General features: G+C 36.8%; 1 protein-coding gene across 1 annotated transcript in view; it reads right to left on the bottom strand.

The window, feature by feature from the left end:
• The window catches only part of LOC107674633 (protein sidekick-1-like), a 370,868-nt gene that overhangs the window by 103,122 nt on the left and 254,542 nt on the right, over positions 1-13,204 (bottom strand). The window contains exons 6-8 of the mRNA XM_016468661.1: positions 10,744-10,855; positions 7,836-8,026; positions 2,513-2,596 (exon numbers count right to left, since the gene is read on the bottom strand). Coding sequence (XP_016324147.1) covers positions 2,513-2,596; positions 7,836-8,026; positions 10,744-10,855 — 387 coding nt within the window. The remainder of the gene's footprint in view (positions 1-2,512; positions 2,597-7,835; positions 8,027-10,743; positions 10,856-13,204) is intronic.

Genomic DNA, 13,204 nt, shown 5'->3' with positions numbered 1-13,204 from the left:
GTAAAAATAAAACCATTTATAGGGGCATTCACTATAAACATAATTTATTTTCAACCTTAGTCATACACGACTTTCAGGCGAAAGTGAATCTAGCAGCCTGTGTGAAATGCACTAGGCTGTAGCCTACGACTTGTCCCTCATTCTGCTCCAGTACAAATATGTGCACGCACCAAAAATAAAAGTATCGGTATCGGGCGAGTACTGGAAAAAGTGGTATCGGTGCATCCCTAATTATTTTTAAAGAAAAGTGTTTAATAGTTGGAAATGCTTTATAAAAACGGGAAAGAAAGTTAAAGGAAGTAAAAAGAAAAACAGAAAAATTTATATTAAGTTAAAAATAAAGTCAAAAATCATAAAATTTATGGATGCAAAATCCAATAAATATTTTCACATAATTGCTGATCACTGACAAAATGCAGACATTAAAATGGCAAACTATTTTGTCTAAATAAATGAATAATTATAATTTAAAATATATTAAATGTCTATTTAAAGGTGAATTTAGTAATCACAACATTATATCGTACAATATATATAAAAAGGATATTCATTTTGAGATTTACTAAAGATTACATTTACCAGTATAAATAAATTTTAAATGGTACATATAGGTTATAGGTATATAGGTAACGATAGAGGAATAGACAGACAGACAGACCGATAGATTGACAGAGAGACAGATTGATTGACAGACAGATAGATAGATTGATATATTGAGAGACAGAGAGACAGATTAACAGACAGACAGATAGATAGACAGACAGACAGAGAGACAGATAGATTGACAGAGGTTGACAGACAGACAGACAGATAGATTGATAGACAGACAGAGAGACAGACAGACAGACAGATAGATAGATAGATAGACTTAACAAAACAATAGAACAACAGAAACTTGTAGAATTTCATGCAGCTCAAGTACTGCTGTCATTGAAACTAATCTAATCTAATGCTAAACTAATCGCTAAAGCCACCTATTATTGTTGGTCTATTGTCTGAGGCGGCACTACATTATATAAGCTTCCCAGGTTCAGTGAATCCATTTTGCCAATGTGAAATGTTTATCCCCATTCTTGTTTCTGGAAGTGAAGGCCTGTGCGGTATGAAGCCACATGAACCACACTGGTCTAAACACTCTTTATTATACACACTCATAGGTCTAATTTTGAAAGTGCTGGCTGCACCCTTTGCAGGATATAAAAAAAGATGAAGTGTCAAATGTAAATGACATGAACTGAGGCCTTAAGCCTCCAAACAGATTCGACTACCACGCTTCTAAGAATATTCCAGTAGCTTGGAAAAGTGCACTCTTGGGGGGAATGATTTAAGTAACAGCTGAAAGAGCTAACAGAGAAAATCATCAATCGCTGTGGCTCTCGTCTGCATCAAGAGAAGGCCACCAGATTGTATTATTCAAACTCATTTAGCGCTCTTCGCCTGTGGTTAATGGCTGTATCAAGCTCTACTCGGCAGCAAACAGCTGCAGACTTTTCCGTGCAAATTTTCCGATACATATCAAAAGAGCGAGGGGCTCTGGGCATGTGTTATAGTCTTTTCCTTGATCCTCGAGAGCTGAAGACTTCTGATTCTGCTCTGGAGAGATATAACTTCTCAAAACAAAAGGATTCCTTTCAATCCAGCCACATAAAAAAGTGAGAACGGTCCCAGAAGCAGCACATAAGAGAGGTAATGGATTGATTCCAATTTCCACTCTTGAGGATACGCCAGGGTGACTCGCTTGTTTTTATTTCTTGCAGCCCATCTGATGCTGAGGGATCATTTTTACCCCTCGCTGAAATTGCAGCTGAGCCTAGCCTGAACCTCAACGGACAAATATCATAAGTACGGTTATAACAGTCAGGCCGACTTTACATTCCAGCATTATTAGAAAGCTAGAGAATATTTCTGGCAGAAAACCAATACCATTTCATCGTCCATTTTTCCACTCTATAATTATAATGGTTTAAGCCCCTTCCCACCGACTTTACATTCCAGCATTATTAGAAAGCTAGAGAATATTTCTGGCAGAAAACCAATACCATTTCATCGTCCATTTTTCCACTCTATAATGATAATGGTTTAAGCCCCTTCCCATCAACACCTCATATCTCACAGCTAATCGTAAACTCTTCGCCACTCGTCCGAAAGCCCTCCATTTGTCTTTTACGAAGGGACACTAACATGCTCTAAATGTACAGATTTTATAAATCACCCCCAAACAGAGCAGGGCACAGCCTTTGGGGTTGGTTAATAGCCCCGGGCGGCACTCCTGAGTTCATTCACGATGGTAGGCGGCAGCGCAAATAATGCGACGTGAAAATTGCTATAAATACCTTTACGTAACAAAGCTTACTGACTACAAAAGCTCTGAGCGCTCAATGAAGTGCTTGGATCAGAAGGGGGTTGAAGTGTATTGTATGTCTATTGTGTGTAAAGCATATTGCAGAGTATACTTATAAATCTCGAATCAATCCAGCCCCCTCGCATTAAGTCCCGCATGTAAAGCACTCACCGTGAGCTTGGCATTGGATATCCACACTTTTCTCCACCTCTCCCATCATCTTTCTCCTGGGCTCAGCGGTGAAATAGGGCGCCTCTGCAAAAAGCAAATAGGCTTCTTTGAGAACACACTGACATTTCTCAACTGAATTAAAAAGAATGACGTTTTTCGAGTTACTGAAATTCATAAATGGCTTCAGAAATAATGGAGTGATTCTGTCAGTGGAATTCAATGTATTTTCTTAAAAATTGTATTTTCATTGAGGACATTGAGGATGGACGTGGGACAAATTTATTCCCTTTTCTGTACAAACTGAACGTTTACTGGAGCAAAAGTAATGAATTCATAAACATTGTCAAAACTGAAATGCTCGGCTTGTGGGCTTAATGTGGTCACGTGTCTTCGGCAGTCAGACATGTGGAAGGGTCCCATTAAGACTGAGAGCACTGGTGGGCATGTTTCATTCACTCACCTAATGCACAACGTCCTCTACTGTAATGTTTGGACTTCCTGCAGAGGCACAGATGGCCACTGAAATTTCACTTTCTCACAATACTGCAGTCTTAGATTATGGATTTCATGCTTATAAAACATCTGTAATGAGGAAAATCTGCCGTTTATTATGTTCACATTATACTGTAAACAGATCTGTAGGAATGCTGTTTTGTTTTAAAGGAACCGTTCATTCCAAAAATACAATTCTGACTATCATTTATTTATCTCCATGCTGTTAGAAGTCTTCTGTAGAGGGAAATCTTAGTCAAAATGTTCACACTGCACTTTTACACGTGTAGTCCATACGACTTCCAAGTCATGTAATTTCATATCACTCCCAAACAAATACGCAAAATTGTACCTTGAGGGGTACAACAGCTTGTCACTGGGGCAGTATCCTTTAAAGGGACATTTTTGTACCTTATTTACCCCTAAAAGGTTCAGAGAAGCAGCTTAAGGATACATACAGTATTACTATTCTGTGGTACTAATGTACAACTTTTAGGGGTAAATAAGGTACAAAGTGTAGCTTTATGTGAGACAGAAGTCAGAAATTTAAATTTGATGATTCATTTGTTAATGTTAAAGTACATATTAAGGTAAGACACTACAAGCAAAACCATTGTTTTTCAGGCACTGGTCAGTTTTGAGATTTTGGGCTATTGCTTTCATAACTTGTAACCTTTTAGACTACTGGAAAGAAAACATTCAAATTACACTTAAGTCTTTATTTTATTATACTTTATCTATTTGCATCTGTACACTTCAATTACAAAACAAGTCTTTAAAGAGTTTTCTCAAAATGTGATTTTTCCCCCCTCCGGCACTGAGCCAGAAATATCCACTTCACTACAGCAATTACAGTTTTATTCCTATTTATATTCTGAAGGTTTTTACAGAGGGATTTGTTCATATAACATTCACATGATTTATATAACATTGTATTCCTAAAAAACATGGTGGAAATGTATTTTTGTTTTCTGGCTGTAGATAGTATATTCTGATTTATGACCTGATCCAAAAGAGATATCCAAAATCCCATCTGTAAAAACCTTTAAATCCAATATGAAAACAAAAATACATTTCTATTCTGGAAATGTATGCAAATTAGCACATATTTAATTGGTTAATTCCTAATTTGCATATTGAAACATAACATAACTGGGCAAGTATGGTTATATCTATTAGTTAATGTTTTTACCCTATTTACCCGCAGTGTCTTTTGTTAATATGCTGAGGCAACTATAATTCATAGTTTGATTTACCCTATAAGTATAAACACTCTAACACTTTTAAAAACATTGTTCTGTTTCTTTGAGCATCCTGATGAGCCTGACGACAGCAACACTCACGCAACCAATAGCATGAGTTTGAGGCGGGGCTGTATGTTTGCCCGTCCAATGGCAGATGAAGGGAGTGGGAGTGGTATTACACACTCGTTATCCACTAAAAATCAAATGATATTACACTGATTTGAACTGACATGAGGGTGAATTAAATGTTCATTTTTGGGTAAATTATATCTTTAATCAGTTATTTAGATGCTTTTAATCATGAAAATCGGGGCGAGAAAGCACATTCACAGATTTATTTTTTATGAGCTATTTCATAGATCTCTTTAATAGTTCTACAAGAAATTAATCTCATATGATGTACAGCTTAAAAGAGACAATTGTAGAGATTTATGCTTGAGAGACAGATCTGTGATGTGTGCTTTCTGAGAAAAACTCGTAGACCATCAAAAATCTGAAGTGCATCTTTTAACCAAATAAGCAGATTTATAAATGCATACTTAGAGATCTTGAATATAATTCAGACACCCAAACAGTTACTAAGCTTTTGACTTATGTGCAGCAACACTCTGACAGCCCACATTCATCAATTCACATGCACTCTTGCCCAGTGCAATATATTCCTCCTGTTACTGATTCGTCTGTCTATACATATGTATTGGACTTCACATGGAGCTCAGAACACCTGTCAGCTGGGCTCTCAAATGGACACTGATGTGAAGTGATGAGAAGGCATAAATATGCTGTTTAGCTCAATGGGTTTCCATATATAACTGTACAGAGAAGAGGTGGACAAACTGCATATACTCAGTATGTGTTAAATAAATGCAAAGACAGGAAAACTGTTGAATTCAGCATGACATTTCCATTAATCAGAGAAAGCATTAAAGCTAAATAATTTAGGAACAGATCATTGAGAAATTGAGAGAGTTTAGAGAGTTAAGAGATGAAGACAAATTTGGGCAATTAATTCAATTTCAGCAAGGTACATGGTTCACTGCTACTGCTACAGTAAAAAAAAAAAAATAATAATTTTTAGGCATTGGTCAGTTTTGAGATTTTGGGCTATTGCTTTCATAACTTGTCACCTTTCAGACTACTGGAAAGAAAACATTCAAATTACACTTAAGCCTTTATTTTATTATACTTTATCTATTTGCATCTGTATATTTCAATTACAAAACAAGTCTGTAAAGAGTTTTCTCAAAATGTGATTTTTTAGTTTGTTAAAAGATTTGTTTTTTTTAAAAGAATTTGTGTTCTTTCTATTTATTATAAAAAACTCGACCCTCTAACACTAGCACACTCTATTCTTTTTCTATTCTATCTACTCGTTTTCTTTTTATTTATTATAGAAAATAATAATAACTTGACCCTCTAACACTAGCTCTCTCTATTCTATCTACTTTTCATTATTTTTAATTATTATAAAGGGTCTGCTAAATGATTTAATTAGGTCAGGAATTCGGTCCATGGACTTCTGTTCACTCACCACCAGAGGTCACCCATCATCACATTGACTCATTTCAAAAACTGTTACATCTCTCTCTGCACTACATTTCCCAGAACCCATTGCACTACACTGATCATGGACTCACCTGCAATCAATTACACACGCACACACACACACTATAAAAACCACACTCAAACCGTCATTCAGGGCTGAGTATTGTTTGCTCTTATCTCTGTGTTTAGCGATAGCAACATTACGGAGCCATTCTGAGTTTTCCTAGTCTAGTCTTGTTCATTGCCTGTTTCACCCGTGTTTTGATCCTAGTCTGTTTCCCTCGTCTTGTCTGTTATCTGCCTGCCCTGGGGCCCGTTCTTCGTATGTCGCTTATTACATCCGAGATGAAATGTCACATCCAAAATGATATCATCGTGCTAATCAGGAATTAATTCGGTTCTTCGAACGCACCTGTTGTTGATGATTAGTAGGCTATGGCTGGTGAAGTAATAATTTTATGAAAAATCTTCCAGTGAGTAAAACTGGCTGTGTCTATAGTATTAAAGACTACACAACATTATTATATTATCATTCATTCATTCATTCATTATATTAAATTCATTTTTAAATGATTATTATTTTAAATTATTGTCCCTGGATTAGTAGGGTACTCTTGTAATTAAGTATCAGTGGTAGCAGACAGATTTTAAGAATAAATTCTGCTTAAAAAGATGCAATCTAATCCTGTTTATATGAAATAAGCCTGCTCCCGATCAGGTTTAAGCTTACGAACCTGTTGCTATGACAGCAACTCTGGGATGAGCTTCGAAGAACCAAACAATCCAAGATCATGCCAAATCGTCAACAATCGAATCCAGCTAACTGAGTTAGCGACGTACGAAGAACGGGCCCCTGGTCTATATCTCCTGTCTTGGATTATCCCTTTGTCTTGACGTGTCGGACTTTGTTTGCACCTCGCCTGGACTTTTGCCTGTTTGTGGATTACCCATATACTTCGCCCTCTGGATTACGTTCGCCGTCGACTGACCCACGCCTGTTTTAGGATTACTCTTTCGTCTTGCCCTGTCTATATCTGTTTGCTGGTATTGACCACTGCCTGTTTTTGACCATGTCTTGGAATAAAGCTTTGCATTTGGATCCGCACGGCTCTCATCTCGCTGACTCTGTAACAAATTAATTGTATTCTTATAAAAATCATTATATTAACATTTTTATTATTAGATATTATAGTAACTTTAAAATATTATTAATAATGTATATACACATTTTTATTAGTATTATATACAAGTATTATTATTATTATTGAAATATAAGATGACACATTAATGATATTAAATAATATTTTTCTGTTCTTTAATGTTCTGTACAAATTATACTTGTACAATAGAATATTATTAAGGAAAATATAATATTAACAATAATAACAATTATTATTATAGACATAATAACAAAAACAACAATAATAATAATAATTAATATTATTATTTATTTAAAATAAACGTAATTAAATATGACTACATTATATAAAGTAATTTTAAGCGTAAAATGAGGCATAAATGGCTCCTTAGGGTACCAATCTATTCTATGAATTTAACATTGTGTTCATGTAACAGAAAATTTTTGTTTGCAGATCCTTCCTTTTTTACTCTGTATTGAGGTCTCCTAAAGATATGATAACACCAACATTTATCTCCTTACACGCCGCTATTTAAAAAAATGACAAATTATGTGCACTTTCTGCTATTAAGTAAATCAAATGACTTGGAAATAGGCCTGATGGCATATCACTGGTGTGTGTTCAGGATGATCCTAATGTGTAGTATTACCTGGTGATATTCACTGTGACCGATAGCTGTAATGCCTGAGGCTCTCCTAAAAGCTCTTAGCTCAGCTAATACAGTGTGTAATTTCAGGTTTTATGCACAGTAATGTAGTGCTATATCTATCAGAGGGCTTTGCTGTTCATCACTCCCCACTGAGTGGAACCATTAAGATGGTGGATTTTCTCTCCAGACGTACAGCTTTGAAAGCATTGTGTCGGAGAGAAGAAATGGAGCTTTTATTGGACGAAGTGTTTCACCTATGATGAAGAGGAAGGCTCTGGCCTCCACCGGTTTCACACTGCTGTCCAAAAGTGAGGCTTCGCACACGTACATGCCCACATCGGCACTCGTTGGGTTGATGATGGTCAAGCGCCGGCCAAAGGAGCCCACACCACTGGCCACTTCAACGCCGTTTCTCCGCCACATCAAACTGAGCTTCTCAACCGGACTGTGGAAAACAACAGTGCAGAAATACGGTGTGAAATACTTTGTTGCTGCTAATTCTGCTGATTTAAACATGCCACCAAGGTGACATTAACAAGTTAGGTTAGGGTTAGGTAACAAATGTAAGGTTTTGTTGAAATTTTGAGAATTATTTAGAAGCGGCAGTAGAAGATTTTTTTCTGGCATTCTCTACTGTTCAAAAGCTTGGATCAGTACGATTTTTTAAAAAGAAATTAATACTTTTATTCAGCAAGAATGCATTCAATTGATCAAAAGTTACAACAAAGCCATTTATATTGTTACAAAAGATTCCAATTTGAAATATATATGGTGTTCTTTTTAGACTCCTGAAAAAAAAGTAACGATTTCCACAGAAATCGAATTAAGCAGCACAACTGTTTTCAACACTGGTAATAATAATAAATGTTTTCAAGCAGAAAATCGGCATTTTAGACTGATTTCTGAAGGATCATGTGACACTGAAGACTGGAGTAATGGCTAGTGTTGTAGTACTCGAGACCATTCTTGGTTTCAAGACCGATCTTAAGACCATTTTTTGAAGGTCTTGGTCTTGTCTCGGTCTCGACTGCGTTTGTACTCGGTCTTGTCTCGGTCTCAGATTAAAAGTTCACCAAAATTAATACAAATGCCCCAAAAATTCAAGATATGATTGCAACAAAGTACTTGTAGGAGACCTTGTTTTTATATTATAACATATAATTAAAGGGGTCATATGATGTTGCTAAAAAGAACATTATTTTGTGTATTTGGTGTAATGAAATGTGTTTATGCGGTTTAAGGTTAAAAAAACACATTATTTTCCACATACTGTACATTATTGTTTCTCCTCTATGCCCCGCCTTTCTGAAACGCGTCGATTTTTACAAAGTTCATCGGTCTGAAAAGCGAGGTGTGCTCTGATTGGCCAGCTATCCAGTGCGTTGTGATTGGCTGAATACCTCAAGCGTGTGACGGAAATGTTAGGCCCCTTACCATACTGTGATGCCGTGTCCCGGCCGGAGCGATGACACAAAAACATTAAAACCCATTATAAACGAAGGATTTGTTGCATCCAGTGGGGACATAATTACGGATTATAATGACTTATACTGTCTTTTTACGCGTTGCGTTGCATCGCGCCGCGTAAACATAAAACCATGTCTGCATTTGTGATCGGAGAAACAACAAACAACAAGCGCTACTCTACACTGCTCAAAACTCGTGTTTGAATCATCAGTGGCAAATCCTTTAAATATGAAAACGTACTTACAGTCTGTGAGTCAGAACAGCCGGCATTGTAGTCTACTCTCCCAGAATCAGGAAACAGTTCTATATCTATTCACGAATAGCTTGTAACACTCCAAAGAGAAAGGAAAACTTGAAATCGCATCATATGACCCCTTTAAGCAATATCACAAGCAAGAGAGCCGTTTTCATGAATATTGCAAAATGATTGACAAACATAACATTAATATTATACAAACATTAAGCAAACAAGAAGTATTAAGTTAATTATATTTTAGACACAATTTTAATTTCAATTATTTATTTTTTTTTGGTATTTCGCCAACTAAAATAGTTCCAAAAAAAGTCCTGCAATCCATAGCAACTGTTGCGTTTCCAAACAACCCACAGCGGTGATTCGCTACTGAATGAATCAGCTGCTTTGAACAAATAGGTTGAATAAATGATTCTGTGACTCACACATTGTCAGGATCATGGACTGTCTGTGTCATGTTTTGCCCGTTTCTGTTCCCTTATTTGGTCATGTTCCTGTCCTCGTTTTGTTAATAGTTTGATTGGTCATCCCATACACCCGTGTTTCCTCAATCATCCCCTGTATTAAAGTCCTAGTCTGTGCAGTCTGTCTCTGTCGGTTCTACTCATTACGTTGATGTGTTTCCTGCTGTCTCCAGTGTTCTATGGATTAAAGACCGTTTCGTTTATTCCTCGTCTCCATCATTCCTCGCCATCACAGATTGTCACACACATTAAGTAATTTGCCGCTACCTAGCCAGTTTTAGGTAGACATTCATATTACATTTTTTTCCCATCAAATTTCTATATTCAAAATTGTATTTTTCAAACATTAATCTCAACAATATTTATTCAACTGTAATTGTACTAATTCAGATGCAGCTTCTGTGCCAACTCTGAAGTGCAAACATGAATTTTGTTGTTAGTGATTTAATTTGATTGATAACAGCTCTAAATAGTGTCTAATTGTTCTAATTGTATTTATTGATTAAATATTAGATATTTGTCAGGCAATAAATGTGGATCTTTGTGGATGAATTTCAGGAGTGTGTGTTTAGTCATGGTCTTGACTCGGTCTCGACCTGCCTTGGTCTCGGTTTAGGTGATCTTGACTACAACACTAGTAATGACTGCTGAAAATTCAGCTTTGCATCACAGGAAAAATGTTGTTTAAAATAGAAATAGAAAATAGATATTTTAAATTGTAATATTTCACAATATTACTGTTTTTACTGTATTTTTTGATAAATGCAGCCTTTGTGATCATAAGAGAATTCTTTTAAAAACAATATAAAAATCTTGCAAATCTTATAATATCTTATAATAATGGCTTTGAAATGAATGAAGGATAAATGGAATAAGACAGTCTGAATATTGATGGTTGTGAACCTGTCAGAGGTAAATGAATATTAAATGAACTGTACTCCTGCTGGGAACAGTGTGTGTCCATATATCTGTACTCACCGTGCATTAGCAACACACTCTAGTGTGGCCTCACTGATTCCGGCCACCACTGTAGTGTTTCGGGGTGGGATTACAATCACTGGAGCCACAGGATCCGCCGGGGCCTCTGAATCTAAACAGGAGAGAAGGTGATGGGAGAGGGAGAAAAGAGACCTTGAGATCTACATCTGGCTCTAAAATACCTGAAAGCTGGTCTTTCAGCCTGGTCAAGTCAATTAAGCTGGTTTTGGTTGTCCCTAAATGAGCTTTATTTTTTTTTTGAGCTTTATTTTTATTGCCAGGTATGTTTACATTCACTGATCTGAATTGCAGGTGTGGGGGAGAGGAGGGTTGCTGGAGGTGTGAATGGTAAAGTACCCCAAATCCCCACAAACCTATCAAAACAAACCAGCCTAACAGTTTCACCAGGCTAGGTGGATTTAAGTAGTTTTCACATAGGAAACATTAAGCAGGATCTACACTAAATCAGCCAATAAGTATTATGGTATTACCACTCTGAAAAAGACAAAAGCCAGAGAATTCAGCTCTTTATGTTTCATGCTTGCCTGACACAGAATGTTTTGAATAATGAATCTTTTGGCAGTGGTCCTGTAACATGCTCCAAACAGTGGGACGTGCGGCTGTTATACGAAATCAACATTGCATGAAAATATGCTTTTTACAGGTTTTAAATGACCCAAGCACATCTCTCGTCTAATAGTAAAAAATTAAATACTGCCTATTAAATCAGCTTCATTCTTTCCAGAGGAAAATTAGAGAATATCTAAAATATTGAAATCTTATGATAATGAGGATTTAAATAACTAAGTTGAATGCTAGAATCAAGCCTTTGATGTCGAATTTGATGAAATGCATGAAGGAGCAGCTGAACTCTGTCAAAAATTGGAACTTCATGTCCTACTGTACGTGTCCTAAAAGGGACTAGCTGCTCCAATTACAGATAGCATCTGATGTGAGTTATTAAATATGTCAAGGATCGTTCAGAGGCCATAACCACATATTCAGGATGGAGAGAACCAAATTTAATAGTTTAATTGAAAAATTGGCCGAGCTTTAATCTGAATATTGTCAGTGACCTTTAATATTCACAAAAAGAATATTAAAGGTCACTGCTAAAGATTGCATTTCGCTTTATGGTTTATGTTTGTACTTTGGGCTACAATTCCAGCAAATATTACAATATTGCAGGCTTGAAGTATTTCTTGACAGAAAACACAATCTTCTGTATGCCATATAAACACCACGTGGATGGACCCAAATGTTTCAGTGAAACGGAAAACTAAAAACATCAATAAATGCCAAGAAGTTCTTTAGAATTCTCATCAATCGCAAATGTGATGCTAATTTAAGCCAAATCTTGAATCCAGTGTAATATAACTAACTTATAACTAAATCTCCAGCGGCCTTTCGTGTCTGTAACAGCCGAGACCAAAACAGATTGCGTGGGGCGCATGGGCCTCCCTATCTCCCTCCCTCTGTATTTGCAGATGGGGCAACCCTTTGCAATATATTAAGATATTATTGAAAGACTCATATTTGTTTTTGGAGCATTGAGAGTGAAAGTCCTATGGTGTGATAAATATGTGAGGCACAAAGTATGTTTCAGGGGATCCTCCGGTTGCTTACTTCTGCTCCAATGGAAAAGTTGCCTCACCCGTGGCCATGGGAGGCAATAATCTGACCAAATCCATCAGGGATGCAGTAAACAGCACAATTCCCTCTTTTTACCACATGATCTCCATCGGACAAATGAGCCAGACATCAACTTCTATATTCAAGCGCTTTGGGTTCCTCAACTTTGTCTTTTATTTATGGAAATGATGTTAGTTTATGAATATTAGGTTACGTTATCTCCTTTTCTGTGTATGCCTGTTATTAGAGGTCTGCATTCCTGACCGGATTTTTTGCGCCGCGGGATTAAATTCCCGAATAAAACGCGGTAGCGGTCGGTAACTCTGGGGTAGTTTAAACAGGAGCGGGCGGTCTAACAATATCCTGTTCCCGACGTCCATTTAGAACAGCATATCTGTGCTTTATTCTTATTGACCACCGGTACAGCTTGCGCTCAGAACTGTTATGCACGCGCTGCACGCATGCTTTAAACTTCACGCGTTTTATTTGCGTGGTCTATGCGCAGCATGTGCATAACGATGCTCAGAGCAGGCTGTACTGGTGGTAAATATACAGCCCTCAGACAGAACAGGCAGGTTGTCGATGAGTGACAGAGCAGAATAAGGATGGAGCAAAGTGTGGATGTGCTGTCCTTGAAGGAAGTTCAGCTCGGTTTTGTTTATATCTTGCTTAGCCTATAATTTTAAATGACAGATGTCGTATTTATACATTTTTCTCTGCGACACTTTTCCTACTGTGTTAACAGAAAAATGTCAAACGAATTTAGTATTTTGACAAGACGAATAAAAATAGCTAATAGGCTATTTTTGTACAACCTACATTTTTATTT

The sequence above is a fragment of the Sinocyclocheilus anshuiensis genome, unplaced genomic scaffold, assembly GCF_001515605.1.
Source record: "Sinocyclocheilus anshuiensis isolate Anshui unplaced genomic scaffold, SAMN03320099.WGS_v1.1 scaffold152, whole genome shotgun sequence".
Classification (NCBI taxonomy): domain Eukaryota; kingdom Metazoa; phylum Chordata; class Actinopteri; order Cypriniformes; family Cyprinidae; genus Sinocyclocheilus; species Sinocyclocheilus anshuiensis.
This window is presented reverse-complemented; position numbering and strand designations above follow the sequence as displayed.